The sequence below is a fragment of the Syzygium oleosum genome, unplaced genomic scaffold, assembly GCF_021117445.2.
Source record: "Syzygium oleosum isolate NSW1041296 unplaced genomic scaffold, Sole_v2.1 Sole_v2.02, whole genome shotgun sequence".
Classification (NCBI taxonomy): Eukaryota; Viridiplantae; Streptophyta; class Magnoliopsida; order Myrtales; family Myrtaceae; genus Syzygium; species Syzygium oleosum.
The window spans coordinates 17,291,018-17,310,146 of record NW_026607486.1 but is presented as its reverse complement, the minus strand read 5'-3'; the positions used below and the strand labels follow the sequence as shown (position 1 = coordinate 17,310,146).

At 43.7% G+C, this 19,129-nt stretch overlaps 3 protein-coding genes and 1 non-coding gene across 5 annotated transcripts; all 4 read left to right on the top strand.

Moving 5' to 3' along the window:
* The first annotated feature begins 6,905 nt into the window (after positions 1-6,905).
* Positions 6,906-8,790, top strand: LOC115665848 (amino acid transporter AVT1I-like). The gene is made up of 3 exons (XM_030587669.2): positions 6,906-7,163; positions 7,562-8,169; positions 8,269-8,790. Exons 1-3 carry the CDS (start codon positions 7,070-7,072, stop codon positions 8,788-8,790), a joined length of 1,224 nt encoding a protein of 407 aa, XP_030443529.1. The 5' UTR covers positions 6,906-7,069.
* Positions 8,791-12,939: 4,149 nt separating this feature from the next.
* Positions 12,940-14,907, top strand: LOC115672892 (amino acid transporter AVT1I-like). Of its 2 annotated transcripts, none has more exons than XM_056308679.1 (3): positions 12,940-13,146; positions 13,629-14,161; positions 14,261-14,907. In XM_056308679.1, the coding sequence occupies exons 1-3, from the start codon at positions 13,053-13,055 to the stop codon at positions 14,783-14,785; spliced, it is 1,152 nt and encodes a 383-aa protein (XP_056164654.1). In that variant the 5' UTR covers positions 12,940-13,052; the 3' UTR covers positions 14,786-14,907. The 2 variants fall into 2 exon arrangements, with proteins under 2 accessions (XP_056164654.1, XP_030450746.1); XM_030594886.2 differs by having other exon boundaries at positions 13,554-14,161.
* Positions 14,908-15,074: 167 nt separating this feature from the next.
* Positions 15,075-15,148, top strand: TRNAT-UGU (transfer RNA threonine (anticodon UGU)). The gene has a single exon. It is a non-coding gene; the product is annotated as a tRNA-Thr (tRNA).
* Positions 15,149-16,280: 1,132 nt separating this feature from the next.
* Positions 16,281-19,111, top strand: LOC115672885 (pentatricopeptide repeat-containing protein At2g02980, chloroplastic). Its single transcript, XM_056304073.1, has one exon. It carries the CDS (start codon positions 16,405-16,407, stop codon positions 18,211-18,213), a length of 1,809 nt encoding a protein of 602 aa, XP_056160048.1. The 5' UTR covers positions 16,281-16,404; the 3' UTR covers positions 18,214-19,111.
* Positions 19,112-19,129: the final 18 nt, after the last annotated feature.

Sequence of the window (19,129 nt, the reverse complement as noted above, 5' to 3'; positions counted from 1 at the left end):
AAATTTAATTTTCTTAAGCTCTTCATGCCTGAAGACATTTTCGTAGTTGAATTTCTGCAGTATTGCGCCACCCGGGTGCCAAACTGGGTTTTAAATGGACCGTCTTAGATGGATGCAACGGTCACATGCGGATTCAAACTGGCAGATTCCGCCTCTCGGGATATAAACTCATAATTCCATATCGGATCAGCTCATGTAAACCGAACATCACAAATGTGGTGCGTTATGTGAAAATTCATCAATTGAGGTCTAAGTACGGGAGGTATCGAGAGACTTAAGCTCTCAACTCATGACGTTTTCAAGACGACGAGTCATGCCATTTTGGATAAAGGGTAGGTTTAGACAGGAGTGAATGTGTGTGTTTGCTCTATTACCAAGTTAGAAAAACTCTTCCAAGAAAAGGGAAAATGACGGGAAAAGTGCCAAAAAAGTCCTAAACTTTTTGTATTAGTGCCAATTCAGTCCTAAACCTTTTTTTGGTGTTAATTCAGTCCTAAACCTTTTGTATTGGTGCCAATTTAGCCCTAAACCTTTTTTTGGTGCCAATTAAGGCTCCGTTCGTTTGGCGAAAAATATTCTCCCGGAAAATATTTTCCGGGTTTTCCGGTGTTCGGGGGGCGGAAAACGTTTTCCGTGGGAAAATATTTTCCTTCCCCCCTCACAAAATAGTCTAAGTTTACGGAAAATGACTTCCGCTTCTTCAAAAGCGGAAATCATTTTCCGAGCTTCTTCTTCTTCTTCACCGAGGTCGCCGGCGGCGACCGCGCCGCCGGCCGCCGCCCTCCGCCACCCGCCGGCCACCGCCGCCCGTCGGCGGCGGGGCCGCCGGTAGTCGGCCGCCACCGCCTCCGGTCGCCGGCGAAAAATATTTTCCGAAACTTTTTCATATTGATCGCCGAACACCGGAAAATTATGTTCCGGGAAAACATTTTTCAGGAAAATGACTTCCGGGAAAATATTTTCCAAAAGGAGAATATTTTCCGCCAAACGAACGGAGCCTAAGTCCTAAACCTTTTAAATTGATGCCAATTCAGTCCTAAACTTTTTGTTTTTGTGCCAATTTAGTCCTTCCAGCCAATTTAGACCGAAATTTTCCTACGTGGACGCCTGCCGGCCGGCGGCCGGTCACCGGCGCCGACGTGGACAACTTTAATATTTTTTAAATATTTTTTTGAATTATTATTTTTTTTCCTTTTTTTTTCTTTTTTCCACTTTTTTTTTGTCTCTTCCTCCTTCCTCCGGCCGGCCGCCGGTCCGGCGATCGCCGAGGCCGGGCGAGCTCGAGCTCGCCGCCACCGGGCGAGGACGGCCTCGCCCGCCAAGGGCGAGCCTCGCCTTGGTCCGGGCGAGGGTCGAGCCCTCGCCGGAGGCTGCGGCGAGGGCGAGCCTCGCCCGACCATGGCGAGGCCCGACCTCGCCGGAGGCCGCGGCGAGGGCGAGCCTCGCTCCGCCAAGGCAAGGCTCGAGCCCTCGCCGGAGGCCGCGGCGAGGGCGAGCCTCGCTCCGCGCAAGGCAAGGCTCGAGCCCCTCGCCGGAGGCCGCGGCGAGGTCGGGCCTCGCCCGAACATGGCGAGGCTCGCCCTCGCCGCGGCCTCCGGCGAGGGCTCGAGCCTCGCCCGACCAAGGCGAGGCTCGCCCTCGTCGGGCGAGGCCGTCCTCGCCAGTGGCCGGTCGCCGGACCGGCGACCGGCCAGAGGAAGGAGGAAGACAACCAAAAAAAAAAGTGGAAAAAAAAAGAAAAAAAAAGGAAAAATATTAAAAAATTCAAAAAATATTAAAAAAATATTAAAGTTGTCCACGTCGGCGCCGGTGACCGGCCGGCAGACGTCCACGTAGGCAAATTCCGGTCTAAATTGGCCGGAAGGACTAAATTGGCACAAAAACAAAAGGTTTAGGACTGAATTGGCATCAATTTAAAAGGTTTAGGACTTAATTGGCACCAAAAAAAGGTTTAGGACTAAATTGGCACCAATGCAAAAGGTTTAGGACTGAATTGGCACCAAAAAAAGGTTTAGGACTAAATTGGCACTAATGCAAAAGGTTTAGGACTTTTTTGGCACTTTTCCCGGAAAATGACATAAATGGTTTTTGAACTTTGACTCAATGTGTAACGTGGTTCATGAACTTTAGCCTAATATAACAACCCAGACCAAACTTGGTTTAACACCAACCGTCTTAGATGGATGCAGCGGTCACATACAAGCCCAAACCGGTAGATTCCGCCTCTTAGGATATAAACTCGTAATTCATAGAGCATACGATACGTATCCGGATTAGCTCATGTAAACCCAACGTTGCCCATGCGGCGCACGATGTGAAAATTCATTGAATGAAGTCTAAGCACGAGATGTATCGACAGGCTTAAGCACTCAAATCATGGCGCTTTGAAGACCGACAAGTCACCCTACTTTTGGATAAGGGGTAGGTTTAGACAGCAGTGTGTGCGTGTGCGTCTGCTCTATACAGAGCTAGAGAAATCCCTCCAAGAAAAGCTCAGACACAACTAGATGCCACTTACCACGAAACTACTGGCGTAGCGCCATCGATGCTTCTCAGTGGTTTTTCTTGAGGTAAACACATTTTTTGCCGACAAGGAGGACACAGAATGCAGCAAGACGGGAATTCATTCGATCATCCAGCTTTTTGAAGTCAACAAGCATCAATTTCCATGGCAATAATTCTTGAAGACCGCATCGGAGGTCGTGAATCCACTATGAAATATTCTGATCGAGCTGTAATTACCTCTCTCTGTCACCATAGCCCCATCAAGATGTTAATGATCGGGAAGTCTCTTCACACGGCGAAGGTCGCGCAATCAAATTGTGTGGATGGCAATTTCCGAGCTTGCGCTTTTTGGATGGATGGAGAATTCCTGATGAATTCCAAGTTTGCACGCAATTGATTGCCTAAAAGAATTTAAAAAAGGAAGAAGCAGCTGCTCTAGCTTTTTTGTGAATGGGAAATTTGGCAAATGGTGCACTCCGCTGATGAAACCACACGCTCGTAGAGATGATGGTACCGTGTGTAATCCATCCAGTATATAATTGCAAGAGTTCCTCCGAATATATATTTTTCCGTCCCTTTTCCCGAGAAAATTATCAAATAAATCATAAACCTGTTACAATTGCACAATATCAATCCATTCGGTCAATTTTGGCCGGTTGGTGCTAACATAGACGGCGGACGTTTTATGTGGCACGATCGGCGCTGACGTGGATAATATTTAATATTTTTTTTTCGAATTATTTATTTAATTTTCTTTCTTTTTTTTCTTCTTCCTTATTGCTCTGGCCGGCGAGGTCGACTTCGCCGGACACTAGCGGGGGTGAGCCACACTCGCCCCTGGTGAGGCTTGACCTTGCCATGGCTGGGCGAGATATCTCTTTCCCGGGGTTTGGTTGGTTGGTTGTTGGTTTATGCATGTTGAGTGTCGCGATCGACCTGAAAACCGCTCAATTCGATGTGTTGTGTTGTGTTGATAGGTTGGAAAGAACATGGTGGAAGAGCACCGGTGCCAAGCCCCGCACCTCTGCGCGAACAATTGCAACTTCACCTAGCAATGGCGATTTTGAGCCTCGCCAGGGGTGGTCGAGCCTTGCCCTCACCAAAGGAAGGAGGAAGAAAAACAAAATAAAGAGAAAGAAAAGAAAAAAGAACTAAAAAAATTCGAAAAAATATTTTTAAAAATTGTCCACGTCAGTGCCAGCGCCAGTCACGCCAAGTAAGACGACCGGCCTCATCGGCTGGCCAAAATTGGCCTAATAAACTGAATTGGCACAAATGCAAAAGGTTTAAGACTCAATTGGTACAAAAAAAGTTTATGCCTAAATTAGCACAATCACAATAGATTTAGGATTTTTTTGGTAATTTTCCCTATCTCTCTCACCCACAAAAAGTTCAATGTATATTCACTTATATCTTAATTAGCTCTTCCAAGAAATTATTTCTTTTTTCATTCCCACCTTTCCTTTCTCAGGGGTAATATGCAGGCATAATTTCAATTTCCAGTAACAAACAATAACATGTCATTCATATATTTTACTCTGAGTTAAAAGATAGCATCTCATTATCAACAAACAATATCCTACTAAAAGTTATCGCACATCATATCAACCGATGACGTAATATGTAAAAATATAAAAATCGATGTATTTCAATTGGCCGGTCGCACTATAAATAGTGCTCCTAAAAGAGACCAATCAAATGGACTGAGATTCTGGTGAGAGATGCTGTGAATATCCACTACCAAAAAGCTATGTAGTCATTTTCCTATGACCATATGAGCCTCCACTTCTTTTTCCCTAAAGTGAAGCACCTTCATAGCTGCTTTTCATACGAATCTTGAATGGCCATTACTACAAAAATTGCGCAGTACACCCATGATAAATTTTTCCGAGCTAACATAGAAAGATTATGGATTATATCTTTCTTGCAAATATCGCCAACTTTTGGGTGTCACACATTAATTATTTTAAATTAACTTTATGAAACATCTAACTTCAAATCGAAAAGATCCAAAAAGATAAATACATCGTCCTTTCAGGGTCTTTTACCTTTTTCGCTTCACACAAGCTAGACTTCTATTCTCGTGGAAACGAGCTTATCTTAGATAAATAGCGTTATGGACAATTAAATTTCTCCTTATGACAATATAATTTTCTTGTACTTTACTTTCGTCGCCCCCTTTTTGTCGAGAAAATGACTATGTGCTCATCGTGTGCGATTCTTGAAAATGAAATGGTTTGGTTTGACGATAAATAAAAAGTCAAGATGAGAAAGAGAATATTCTCTTTACTTTATTCACAAATCTATTGCCTTTTGGTATGGTGCAAGCATTGAATTTGAAACAATAGCTTTGGTATGTTGGACTATGCAGGACCCCACCGGAGTGGGCAATAAACCTTGGCTAAGATTCCTTCATGCAACTATTCTTTTCTTTATTATAGATCACAATTCTCCTAAACGTACATGTTAGCTGGAAAAGGCTTTTAAAAAAGAATGGATATTCTATTTAAGTTGATTATTCATTTCTCTACTAGGGTAGCAATGTCTTTAAAAGCAAGCGCTTGAAAAAGTTAAGAGTACCTCGAGTTTTATCAAACATATATTATATTATCCACCAAATTAACTTTGCATTTAAATTGCGAAAACTCCAATTTTCTCCCCTGTGAAAATTGCCTTCCAAAAATACTACCTTTTAAGTAGGGGTGATCGGCTCCCAATCCGATCCGGTTTCAAGGTGGAACCGAGAACCGGGGACCGGACTGATTGGTTCTACGATCGGTGGTCCGGTCTGGTCCCGATCCAATCCAATGAGAGGGTGCATGACTCCACCATCCCACAGATACAGTGTCAGAGTAGAAAAAAACTGAAAGGAAGAATCTATTTTGGTAGTTTTTCATGGAAAAACTCGGAATATGTGAAGATTGAGAAAGCAAAAAGAAAAAATGTTATGCGGAATGCTGTACTCAAAGAATTGTGGAAGAAATTGCAGAGTTGCAATAATTAGTGCGGTTCAATGCCCCCAGTTATGGTCCATAGTAAGGAAGAGTCAAGCTATGTAAGCTGACCTAAGGCACGTGTGAAGGGCGAACGAATGAAGAGTCGGTTCGGTCTAGTTCTTGATTCCCGGACACTGATTTCGCTTTTAGGAACCGGGAACCAGATCGACACTCTCGAGAATTAGACCCAACTGGCCGGTTCGATCCGGTCCGGGTGGTTCCCTGTTTGAATGATTCGTTTTGCACATCCTTACTTTTTAGAGAGAACCCCATTTATGTTTGGATAAAAATTGGGAAAAAGAAGAAGTTCTCTAATAGGTTTATACGTGCAGTCGAGTCAAACACGTATATACACGAATGCTGGATCTATCCCCGTCATTCTAAAGGAAAGAATAAAATAAAGATGGATAAAGCCACTGTATATCCCAAATGCACAAGAAAAGTGGATGATGCAACATCAAACTTTCAAGGGGGAACCTCGTTTCAACTTCATCCCAAAAACTACTTCGTAAGAATAAAAATTTGATGGAAGCTCCAATTTCATGGCGGCACACATCGTATCTACCGACACGTGCCCGAATCTATGCTTTCAAATCTTGAAGTTTCTCACATGAAATGTAAGATGCACATGCTCGAATACTTCATCGGAAACGTGGATGAATTGTCCTCTTGTAACCATTCTCTGACTATGTAGGACATGAACATATTTGCTAAATTGCAACGGTTGAATTATCTACACCCAATTATGAAATACTGTGGTAAAGTAGCTACTATATATAGTAAATGCGAGTATATAGAGCATACTGCGCATGATGAAGCTCATGCAGATTAAGTGAACGCAAACCATGCAAATTAACAAGGGGGGGTTGCAACAGTCGCGACGGCGCATGGAGGGAGGAGAGAGAGAGAGATGGCACGGAGTGGCGACAGGCAGCTTTGGCAGGACTGCCCGAGATGGCGGGAGGTGGTGATGGGTGGCAGGTGAGGGTGGAGGCAGAGTTGGGTTGAAATGGATGCGTGGATTGTGTGAGGCTAGGGTTTTCGGGATGTTTACACAAGGAAAGATAATTATGTTGTCTTTAGCGGGGCAGAGGTACGTAATCCGCATGTTATTATCGCACCGTGAAAACTGAGTTACGATATATAATTTTCGCAAAAAAAAAGAGAAAAGGAAAGTAATGGACACTCTAGGAGGAAAAGTTGATGGAGGGCAAGGGCACTTGGAAGTATTATTGCGACTTATGAGTGGGGTTAGCTACTTTTGGAATAAGCTAAAATTCGCGTTGCCACAAAACTAATGCAGATGGAGAAAAAAAGAAAGGAGAAACGAGAAAAGAAAATCATCTACTAATTGCTTTAATCAAATGTTGGGAGCCGAATGACAATCTACTCATCCTCACTATCTCCGTCCCAGGAACCAGAGAGTCGTGTTAAGGCAATAATGGAGGTTCGAGTGCCCCCACACAGCCAGAAAAGCAGAAACCCCTTTCCGGTTTCTTATATAAGTGTCAATTTTTTTTGCCAATAGTGACAACACAGTCCTGAGAGTGGCCAAAAAGGAAGGAGGAATGGAGACTCAACAACACGAGGGATCATCGCTCCCACAGGCCAAAGGAACCACCTTCCTCCGGACCTGCTTCAATGGCCTCAATGCCTTATCAGGTCTCTTTTTCTGTCTCTCTCTAATGATTCATCGCACTCGTCCAGAGAAGGGGTCTCGATGTGCACCGACATGCCCGAGAGTCGGTCACCCGAGCTCAATGATATAATCATCGAGTGCTCGGTGATTGACATGTTATAAGCATATCCGTCGTGGTGTAGGCCACTAATAGGCATTTGAGAATCGGAGGTTGGACATTCGCGGTCTCGAAACCTTCCTTCCAAAACGTCCTCCCTAAGGACAATATCAACCAGTAGTACAATATGTTCCTGTGAAAAGTTTAGTCATAGAAATAAATAAAAAAGCCATTGCAATGAGACTCCTAAATTGTATTATATATGTAGGAAAGTTCTTTGTTTTTTCACCTTCAGTTTAGAATGAATGGTACAGCAATTTTCAGGTGTTGGGATACTGTCAATTCCTTTTGCTCTGTCTCAAGGAGGATGGTTGAGCTTAGTGTTTCTCTTCCTGGTAGCAATCCTATGTTGGTACACGGGTTTACTCCTACAACGCTGCATGGACGCGAACCCACTTATCAAAACCTACCCTGACATCGGCGAACTGGCCTTCGGGCACAAAGGAAGGGCCGTAATATGTATCTTCATGTACCTCGAGCTCTATCTGGTCGCGGTGGAGTTCCTCATACTTGAAGGCGACAACCTCGACAAGTTGTTCCCTAACCACGACTTCAAGTTGGGTCATTCGACAATCGGAGGCAAGCAAGGGTTTGTTCTGCTAGCCGCCCTCGTGATCCTGCCGACAACATGGCTGAGAAGCTTGGGCGCTCTCGCCTATGTTTCGGCCGGAGGCGTCTTGGCTTCGATTATATTGGTCCTCTGTGTGTTGTGGGTTGGTGCGATTGATGGAGTGGGGTTTGACGAAGAAGGAACGCTCTTGAATTGGAGTGGGATACCGACTACCATAAGCTTGCTTGCGTTTTGCTATTGTGGCCATGCAGTGTTTCCCACTATCTGCAATTCCATGAAAGATCGAAGTCAATTCTCAAAGGTACAAATGCACGCTTATTTGTAGGCTTACAGTATGCTCTTCCCATTCTCTGCATTACAGTATGCTCTTCCCTTTGCATTGTGCGATGCGCAAGTGCAGGTATTGTTGGTCTGTTTCCTGACGAGCACCTTCACCTACGGGTCGACAGCGGTCCTAGGCTACTCGATGTACGGCGAGCATCTGAAATCCCAGGTGACGCTGAATCTCCCCATCAGAAAGATGAGCTCCAAGATCGCCATCTACACGACGCTGATCAATCCCCTCACCAAGTACGCGATCATCATCAACCCGATCGCAACGGCTCTTGAGGAAACCTGCCCCTTGCGCAACAGCCTGCCCATAAGCATACTGGTCAGGACGGTCATCGTCGTCAGCACGGTCATCGTGGCGCTGGTGATCCCGTTCTTCAGCTACGTGATGGCGTTCATAGGCTCGTTCTTGAGCATCACGGTGTCGATACTGCTGCCTTGCTTTTGCTATCTCAAGATCGACAAAGGCTCGAAGAAGAAGAGTAGGATAGAGGTCGGAGTCATAGTCGGGATCATATTGGTCGGGTTTTTCATCGGTGTCGTGGGTACTTATTTCTCTTTGAAACAGATCATGGACCATTTGAGAAAGTGATACGATTCAACTCATTTAAGAGACCGAATGACAATGAAAGGCAAGAAAACTAACCTGCCTGCCTTTGTACAAATGTAACTCTTTTTTTTTGGACCGGAAATAAATCCATCAAGTACTTATTTCTACAGTTTTAATATCAAATCATTCGAGCGCACTCCTACATCCAACTTACAAGGAAATCCTAGAAGCACCAACGTACAATCATGATTGTTAAAATATATCTCGAGTTTGAGTTCGATAGACGAAATTCGATCCGAAATTAAATATTATTTATAAAATTTTGAATATTTCGAGTTAGATATTTTTACGGACGTCCGAAATTGAGCAATACATAAACTCTTCTTCGGGGCACACAAATTAGTCTTCTGGACGTCAGAATCTTGAAGCTGAAGCCACGGTCAAGCAAAAGAAATGAAAAGGAAAGTCCAATGGTTTGACCGAATTTGGACCCTGCATTGGATAAGGTTTGAATCGCACGGAAATATTTCCTGGGTGAAATTAGTGTGATATTTCCTATTTGAGTCCAAGTTGAAAACGTAAATTGCTTTATTGACCAAGAACTTCAGTCCACGGGTGTCAGGATGCAGATTGCTCATGAGTCATGAGTCAGGGGTAGCTCTAAGCGAAGTCCTCTTGAAGCGCAGTTTCCTCTTCGAGTGCCGTGAATCATTTATAGGTACTGGGTGCTTAGCGTGGATTTTTCTTGTAGAATTACATCAAAATTTTAAATGTTTATAACGATTAAATCTTGTAATAAAATTTATATATAATTCTTTCGTGAGATTGAGAGATTATTTCGTGAGAAATTATAGGGCTAAACACTGCGTGAGCTATTAGGTGTAATTAAGGCTTGAGAAACACTAAAAGTGTTTGAATGACTCGAGTGTGGTTTGTAATCTCTGTTGTATCGCTTAGAGTGCGCATGGTAACGATTCTGTACCTGAGAACTAATTTTACTCAGAAATGACCCTTTTTGATTCTGTGCCCAGAAACAATTTCTAAACATTTGAAGGCATTTGGTAACTGCCCAAAATTTTTATTCTTAGAATAGAAAAAGAACATAAATGCGTTTGGTAACTACACAAAATTTCTTTTATTAATAATATTTTGAATTTTTTAATATTTCTTTCTTTTTTTTTTCCTTTTTTTTTCTTCCCTTCCTTGGCCATGGCCGGTCGCCGGAGTCGGCTACCAGCCACAGGCTAGGGCCAGCGAGGGTGTCGCGGCTCTCGCTGCCGCCCTCACCGCTGGCCTCGCCATGGCTGGGCGAGGCTCGACCTCGCCCAGATCTGGCGAGGCTTGACCTCGCCGTCGCCAACCCAGGCTGAGCCTCGCCCAACCATGGCGAGGCCGACCTCGCCGTCGCCACCCAGGCGCTTGGCTGGGTGAGGCCTCACCGTTGCGGCCGCTCGCCGCCCTCGCCCAGCCGGCGAGGGCCGCGACGCCCTCGCCGGCCCTGGCCTGTGGCTAGTCGCCGGCAGCAGGCCGAGAAGAAGAAGAAGAACAAACCAAAAAAAAAGAAGAAAACCAAGAAGAATAAAAAATGGAAAAATTGTTCCAAAATCAAGAAATTACTTTTTTTTGCTTCTTGATTCTGTTCCAAAACTGATTCTGAGAATAATTTTTTGCAAAATTGTGCCCAGGCACAAAAAAATTTAACAAATGGATTTCTGTTCCCAAACTAATTCTGAGAATAAAAAAATAAAATTTTTTACTATTTAGTAACTTGCCAAACGGGCCCTTAATCTATAGTGAAATTCGTTGCTGCTCTCCCCGTGGACGTAGGTCACTATAACCGAATCACGTAAATTTAGAATCCGATTTATTTTCTTGTTCTGTTAATTTTATTGTTCGATCGCTTGACTTCGACAACAATGATCCCCCCAAAATCTATAATGATTGTGCACATCGATGTGCACCGACATGCTCGAATGTCGGTCGCCCAAGCTCAATCATATAATCATCGGGTGCTACGTAATCGACATGTTTTCGAATCAGACCCAATTTCTATTATACTCGAATTTTATTTATTTTTATATTTCTTGTTCTATTTCTATTTTTTTTATTTTTTTATTTTCTGGTCTTCTTCTTCTTCTTCACGTCTTCTTCACTGAAGCTTCACCGAGGCTTCCATCCTCCATTGCCGGAGCAAATGTTCTCCGGCCATCGGTCACCATCTCCAACCAATTTCTCACCGGAGTTCCGATCACCGCCAAACTACCCCCGTCGACCATCACTCCGGCTGTCGCCGGTCTATTATCGGCAACAACCGAGACAAACTCATTTTTTGAGAGGCTACCGTTTTCCAACCCAAACGACAAACTCAACTAAAATTCTTCAATCAGCAATCAATATAGATGAAGAAGGGACTGACTACTGCGGCCTCAAACCGCGGGCATCGCTCCGACAAAAGTGGCATGGATCTCCGTCGAAGGTTCCATCAATGGCCGACTCGGACAAAGGACGAATGTGCCACAAAATCAAAGAAATCACAGAGATAACTTGATGTCAGGATCAATACTAGAACGAATCGAGCTTCCAAAGTAATGATTCTACAAAAAAAACAGATTCGGTGCCTCTTTCAGACATATCGTCGAACAGTTAACATGCGATCTAAAAAACGAGATTCCGATTCGATTCTGATATGATTCTCAATCAAGAAGTGATGTGCATATGCCTAAATCATGTTATTCCACAACAAAGATGCCTTGTTCCATCAGATTTTTCGCACAAACTCGACAATGGAATCAACTTCTCTCGGCCAAAACAGTGTACACACAAGAAAGAAGTCTTTTACCTGGTTTGGATGGAAGTCTTCACGATCGTCTACGAACAGGAACGCGAGTCCTCCGGTGCGGCTAAACAGTGACGAACAAAACGCCGATTGGCACTTCCGAAGTACCGAACCAAAGGGACGAGCAAACTTTTCCGGCGAAGATGAAGGAGCGACCGGAGATCAAAGGGGAGGAAATTTGCCGGCAATGCTCCACGTGAATAGAGGAACCGAAGGCTCTCCTCTTCAGACCCTTCTCTTCCGGCGTCTGTGTTTTTTTTTTTTTTTTTTTTCCGTTTTCCTCTCTCTCTCTCTGGCCATGTCTCCATCGAGTGTCTCCCCCACCGTGTAATCTCTCTCGGCCGGGTATCTCTCTCCCTCCAACTGAATTGAATCCCCTTTTGAAGATTCCTCTGTAACTGAATTTAGCCAGCTCATCCAGCCTTCCAGAATTTCTTGGCCCTGATTCTGTCCCCGACGGTGATGCACAAATTCAGTCATTTTTGGGTCCGCTCACGGACGCGGGTGAGAAGGAAGAAGCCAGCTCTGGCTCTTGAACAAATTCAGTCATGTTTTGGACCGCATTTAACGTTATATTAAAATTCATGAATTATATTGAATAATTAAAAATTCAATGATCAAATTGTATATTAGATCAAAATTCAGGGATCGTTTTTGTCGTTATCCCATTTTTTTTTGGGAAATTCCTTCTTTCTTTCTTTATATTTTTCACTCTCGTGGCCAAGTATTTTTTTTTTTCTATTTTTTTTAACTATTTTCCAATTTTTTTTATTGATTTTGATTTTCTTGATTTTTTTATTATTCTTTTTTCTTAAACGAGGTATCAACATGTTGTCTAGTGTTTCTTTAATTCTCAGCCATGTTTTCGTACGAAGTGCTCCTTTTCTTTTTTTCTCAAGACATTATGAATCCATGGCAACTATACTTTTCGAAATGGACTTTCTATTATGATATCGGAACCAAATGTTGTCCCGTTTTCGCATGCTCTGCTCCCTCGCTCGTCAAATTCCATATGAATCGTTCATAATCCGGTTTACATGCGAGATGGAGTGTTAAAAGTATCACATATTACTTGTTTACGAGGCTTGTATATTCTTAATGTACATGTGGACTCTCTTCGTCAACAAACTTAAGCTTCGGAATTGGAATTTTCAATATGCTTAACGTTCTTTCTTCATTTGTTTTTTCCCATTGATCCCTCGCTTGATGCTTCTTGCCGTCGATCGTTTAGCATATTGATCCCTTCCTTGATGCTTCTTGCCAAAACCGACGTCCAAGGCTGGCAAAGCATATCACAAGAGAAGAACAAAAGAAAGAAGCATCAACGTACGGTCATGGTCGTGACAATAAAATTGTCCCCGACACGGCCAGAAAAGCAGAAACCTCTTTCCGGTTTCTTATATAAGTGTCAATTTTTTTTGCCAACAGTGGGCAACACAGTCCTGAGAGTGGCCAAAAGGAAGGAGGAATGGAGACTCAACAACACGAGGGATCATCACCCCCACAGGCCAAAGGAACCACCTTCCTCCGGACCTGCTTCAATGGCATCAATACCTTATCAGGTCTCTCTCTCTCTCTCTCTCTCTCTCTCTCTCTCTCTCTCTCTCTCTCTCTCTCTCTCTCTCTAACGAGTCATCACGTTCATCCAGTGAAGGGGTCTCAATGTGCACCGACATGCTTGAATGTCGGTCGCCCGAGCTCAATCATATAATCATCGAGTGCTATATTATCGACACGTTATAAGCATATCCGTTGTGCCATTGGCCACTAACACGCATTTGTGAATTGGAAGTTGGACATTCGCAATCTCGAAACCTTCCTCCCAACCATAGTACAATATGTTCGGGTAAAAAGTTTAGTCATAGAAATAAAAACCATTGCAATGAGACTCTTAAATTGTGCTATAGATGTAGGAAAGTTCTTTCTTTTGTCACCTTCAGTTTAGAATGAATGGTACGACAATTTTCAGGTGTTGGGATACTGTCAATTCCTTTTGCTCTGTCTCAAGGAGGATGGTTGAGCTTAATGTTTCTCTTCCTAGTAGCAATCCTATTTTGGTACACGGGTTTACTCCTACAGCGCTGCATGATCGCGAACCAGCTTATCAAAACCTACCCCGACATCGGCGAACTGGCCTTCGGGCATAAAGGAAGGGCCTTAATAAGCATCTTCATGTACCTCGAGCTCTATCTGGTCGCAGTCGAGTTCCTTATACTCGAAGGCGACAACCTTGACAAGTTGTTCCCTAACCACGGCTTCAAATTGGGTCATTTGACAATCGGAGGCAAGCAAGGGTTTGTTCTGCTAGCCACCCTAGTGGTCCTGCCGACGACATGGCTGAGAAGCTTGGGTGCTCTCGCCTACATTTCGGCCGGAGGCATCTTGGCTTCGATTATACTGGTCTTGTGTGTGTTATGGGTTGGTGCGATTGATGGTGTGGGGTTTGACGAAGAAGGAACGCTCTTGAATTGGAGTGGAATACCGACTGCCATAAGCTTGTTTGCGTTTTGCTATGGTGGCCATGCAGTGTTTCCCACTCTCAGCAATTCCATGAAAGATCGAAGTCAATTCTCAAAGGTACAAATGTACGCTTATTTATAGGCTTACAGTACGCTCTCCCCGCTCTCCGCATTACAGTATGCTCTTCCCTTTGCATTGTGCGATGCACGAGTGCAGGTATTGTTGGTTTGTTTCCTGACGTGCACCGTCACCTACGGGTCGATGGCGGTCCTAGGCTACACGATGTACGGCGAGCATCTGAAATCCCAAGTGACGCTGAATCTCCCCGTCAGAAAGATGAGCTCCAAGATCGCGATCTACACGACCCTGATCAATCCCCTCACCAAGTACGCCCTCATCATCAACCCGATCGCAACGGCTCTCGAGGAAACCTGCCCCTTGCGCAACAGCCGGCCTGTAAGCATACTGCTCAGGACGGTCATCGTCGTCAGCACGGTCATCATGGCGCTGGTGATCCCGTTCTTCGGTTACGTGATGGCGTTCATAGGCTCGTTCTTGAGCGTCACGATGTCGGTACTGCTGCCTTGCTTTTGCTATCTCAAAATCAACAGAGGCTCGAAAAAGAAGAAGAGTAGGATAGAGGTCGGAGTCATAGTCGGGATCATATTGGTCGGGTTTTTCATCGGTGTCGTGGGTACTTATGTATCTTTAAAACAGATCATAGACCACTTGAGAAAATAATACGATTCAACTTATGTGAGAGACCGAATAAAAACGAAAGGCAAGAAAACTAACCCGCCTTTGTATAAATGTAACTTTTTATTTTTATGGATCGGAAATAAATCCATCAAGTACTTACTTCTTCAGCTTTTAATATCAAGTCATTCGAGTGCGCTCCTATATCCAACTTACAAGGAAATCCTTGGTGCCTTCACTAAATAAATCGATTTGTACGGTACGGCCTTAAAATATAAATATTTTAATTACGTGAAAAATCTTATATAATAAATGAGAAAGAAAGGGGCATCGGGCTCTCGTAGCTCAGTTGGTTAGAGCACCCGTTTTGTAAGCGGGAGGTCTTGAGTTCGACTCTCAACGAGAGCAATCTTCTCTTTTTCATTTTTGCTCTTTTTTTTTTTTATCATTTTTTCTCTTTTTTTTGAGAAAAAAATTTATTTTTCATATGAGCGGCTCTATTTCCACCCTATTTTGGCTATCATACTCATTCTCTCTCTATTCAATTATCAATTTGTCTAGATAAAATTATTAATTTTAATTTATGGTATCATATTTCCAATTACAAAAGCGATGTTTAACTTTAGAAACCAACAACCTTATTCCAAAAAAACACCCTCAAGGCCAAGATCGGCTAAAAAAATATATTGGATTTTAATTTTATCTTTGAAATAAAGTTTTAATCAAATTATCTAATAAAATATAAAAAGTAAGTAATTTAGGCTGCTATAAATATAAATTTTAATCTTTAATGTGGCTTTTGTGATTAAAAATATGATAACATAATTGGGCATTTATATTGTGAAATTGATGAAAGAGATGATAGAAACAAAGGAAGAAAAGTATCAGAAAAGTCCTAAAATTATCGTATTGATACCAATTTAGTTACAAACCTTTTTTTATGCCAATTTAGTCTTAAACTTTTGATGTCAATTCAATCATTCCAACTAATTTTGACTTGATATTGATGAAATGGATGTCAGCCGGCCTATGTGGCACTGTTGGTACTCACGTGAACAATTTTTAATAATATTTTAATTTTTTTTAGTTTTTTATTCTTTTTTTCTTTCTTTCTTCTTCCTTCTGTTGGCCAACGACCATGACCAGGCTAGTCAAGGGCCAAGCGAGGGCTCCCCTCGCCAAATCTAGCGAGGCCGCCATGGCTTGGGCCGATGAGGGTCGGCCTCGCCAAGGCTCGTCCTCACCTGCGCTGGCCTCACCTGGCCAACCATTAGCAAAAGGAAGAAGAAAACAATAAAAAAATCAAAAAAATGTTAAAATATTATTAAAAATGGTGTAATGTAAGCAGACCGATGTCTAAGTCAATAATATTTAACTAAGATTAGTTGGAAGGACTGAATTGACACTATGTCAAAAAAATTAAAGACTAGATTGATACCAAAAAGAGATTTAGGATTAAATTGTTACCGATTCAATATCTTTAACACGTTTTTTTTTATGATAAAAGGCAGTTTTGCTAGTTAGTCTAACAAAGAAAAAATCGATAAATTGAAAGAATGGTATTTCAGTCGGTTATTTGAAAAAAAGAGTGCTCTTTATCCAGCTTCTTCTTCTTCTTCTTCTTCGTATTCCGTCCACAATCTCCTGCATTATCTGCTCTGAATATGGCGACGGCTTCGTCTCCACCAGCATGCACGTCGTATCCACCGAAAGAGGACGCGGCGTCGGCCTCTGCATCCTCAGCTCGTCACCCACTCTCGCTTTTGCCCAAATGCAGCTCGTTGAAGGAGCTCAAGCAGATCCAAGCCTTCGCGCTGAAGACCCACCTCCGACACGACGCCTCCGCGATCAACAAGCTCGTGAATTTCTGCACCCGGTGCCCGAACGATGCCTCCATGGCCCATGCCCAGAAGCTGTTCGACGAAATTCCCCACCCGGACATCGTCCTCTTCAACACCGTGTGCCGCGGGTACTCGCGCGCGGATGACCCGCTTCGGGCGATGGCGCTGCTCGTGCGGGTTCTGAACCTCGGTCTCTTGCCTGACGATTACAGTTTCCCGTCGCTCCTGAAGGCGTGTGCCGGCGCTGAAGCGTTGGCGGAAGGCAAACAGCTGCATTGCTTCGCCGTCAAACTCGGGTTGACCCGCAATGTCTATGTGTCGCCCACTCTTATAAATTTGTACACCGAGTGTGGCGATGTGGAGGCTGCTCGAAGGGTATTCAATAAGATATCCGACCCCTGTGTGGTTACGTATAATTCAATCATAACCGGTTATGCTCGGAGTAGCAGGCCCAACGAGGCATTATCGTTGTTTCGAGAAATGCAAGCAAGTAATCTGAGGCCTAATGATGTGACCGTCCTGAGCGTTCTTTCATCTTGTGCATTGTTGGGGTCGTTAGAGCTTGGGAAATGGATTCACGAGTATGTGAAGAGGCAAGGTTTGGATGAGTATGTGAAGGTGAACACGGCGGTGATAGATATGTTTGCAAAGTGCGGGAGTTTAGAGGATGCAGTTTCCGTGTTCGAGAACATGAAGATCAAAGATACACAGGCTTGGTCTGCAATGATTATGGCCTACGCATCGCATGGACATGGTTCCAGAGCAATATCAATGTTTGAAGAGATGGTAAGGGCGCGAGTATCGCCAGATGATATTACTTTTCTGGGGCTCTTGCATGCTTGCAGCCACACTGGATTGGTTGAGGAAGGGTACAGGTTCTTCTATGATATGGAGAATGTGTACGGGATTGATCCCAGGATCAAGCATTTTGGATGCATGGTGGATTTGCTGGGACGAGCAGGACGATTGGATGAGGCTTACAATTTCATACACGAATTGCCGATTAAGCCCACGCCAATACTATGGCGAACATTGTTGTCTGCTTGTAGCAGCCACAATAACATTGATATGGCGAAGCGGGTCATTCAGAGAATATTCAAACTAGATGATACCCACGGCGGGGACTATGTGGTTCTATCAAACATGTGTGCTAGAGCTGGCAAATGGGAGGATGTCGATTTATTAAGGAAAATGATGAATGAACAAGGGGCGGTTAAAGTTCCTGGTTGTAGCTCCATAGAAGTGGACAATGTAGTGCATGAGTTCTTCTCAGGGGATGCAGTTCATTCTGTTTCCACATCACTGCACCACACGCTCGACCAGTTAATCGAAGAGCTGAAGCTGGTAGGGTATGTCCCCGATACTTCTCTAGTCACTCACGCGAACATGGACGAGAAGGACAAAGAGATCATGCTTAGATATCACAGCGAGAAATTGGCCATTGCTTTTGGCCTTCTAAATACTCCCCCGGGGATGACAATACGTGTGGTGAAGAATCTCCGAGTGTGCAAGGACTGCCACTCTGCTGCCAAACTCGTTTCTCTGATCTTTAGCAGGCATATTATTCTCAGAGATGTTCAACGGTTCCATCATTTCGAGGACGGCAAGTGCTCTTGTGGCGATTACTGGTAGTTTTCTCTAATGGAGGTTTGATGAAAGTCATTCAAAAGTGTGCCCTGTGATATACCACTTAACAAAAGCAAATTTCCCAAGCAGGCAAGGGCATAAGGATGTACATGTCTTGCCTCAGACACTCATAGTGCTACACTATGCTTGCTAGTGACCGTTTTGTTTCTCTGCGGAACAGGATTCAGAGAAGCAAATTAAGTTTGTTTTTTGCCTCATGGAAAACCGGAGCATCTCTCTCTACTGCAAGAACTCTCCTCTCCTTGAAGGAGATGAGTAATTGCAATTGTCGTTTAGAGGCAGGTCTGGTGTGTACAAATGACTTGTTAGAATTTAAAAAAGACCAGGTGGCCAAGTTTTGCAGCGTGGAACCAACTACAAGCAAGGTGTGAAAGGGTTTTGCCTACTAGAGACAATCCATGCAATACATAAAACAGACCAGCCTCATGGTGGTTGAAGTTTTCATGCTTCTCTTATTGATGTAGTGGCATCAAGATTATCCTGCCATTTGTCAGCACCTAATCTGACTTCCGTGGAGAGTTAAGAAGATCAGCCAATTCAGTGGCCAGGTTCGCAATGTGGAAACAACTACAAGCGCCAAGCGGGTGTGAATGGGTTTTGACTGCTAAAGACAATGCTTGCAAATAAAACAGATTAGCATTATGTGTCGGCGCCTAACGCCGACGAGTTTGGTCCATGATTCCTTGATGAATATGGTAGTGGACTGATGAACTGAACCCAGATGAATCTCTAGTCTGAAAGGCTTTATTTTGGCTTCCTATGGATAGGGACTTCATATTCAACCAACTCTTTGCGAAGGCCGATCACAATCAAATGTCACTGTCTTTTGGACTTCTATGACCTTCTTTTACGACATTAAATAAACACATTAACGTAGCGTTAATTTCGTGGAACAGAGGCC

Excerpts from the sequence above, each read along its gene's own strand:
- LOC115665848 (XM_030587669.2), top strand. The coding sequence starts at position 7,070 with ATGGAGACTCAACAACACGAGGGATCATCGCTCCCACAGGCCAAAGGA. Across the intron at positions 7,164-7,561 it reads TGGCCTCAATGCCTTATCAG|GTGTTGGGATACTGTCAATT; the intron begins GTCTCTTTTTCT and ends AGCAATTTTCAG. Across the intron at positions 8,170-8,268 it reads ATCGAAGTCAATTCTCAAAG|GTATTGTTGGTCTGTTTCCT; the intron begins GTACAAATGCAC and ends GCGCAAGTGCAG.
- LOC115672892 (XM_030594886.2), top strand. The coding sequence starts at position 13,053 with ATGGAGACTCAACAACACGAGGGATCATCACCCCCACAGGCCAAAGGA. Across the intron at positions 13,147-13,553 it reads TGGCATCAATACCTTATCAG|GTGTTGGGATACTGTCAATT; the intron begins GTCTCTCTCTCT and ends GACAATTTTCAG. Across the intron at positions 14,162-14,260 it reads ATCGAAGTCAATTCTCAAAG|GTATTGTTGGTTTGTTTCCT; the intron begins GTACAAATGTAC and ends GCACGAGTGCAG.
- LOC115672885 (XM_056304073.1), top strand. The coding sequence starts at position 16,405 with ATGGCGACGGCTTCGTCTCCACCAGCATGCACGTCGTATCCACCGAAA.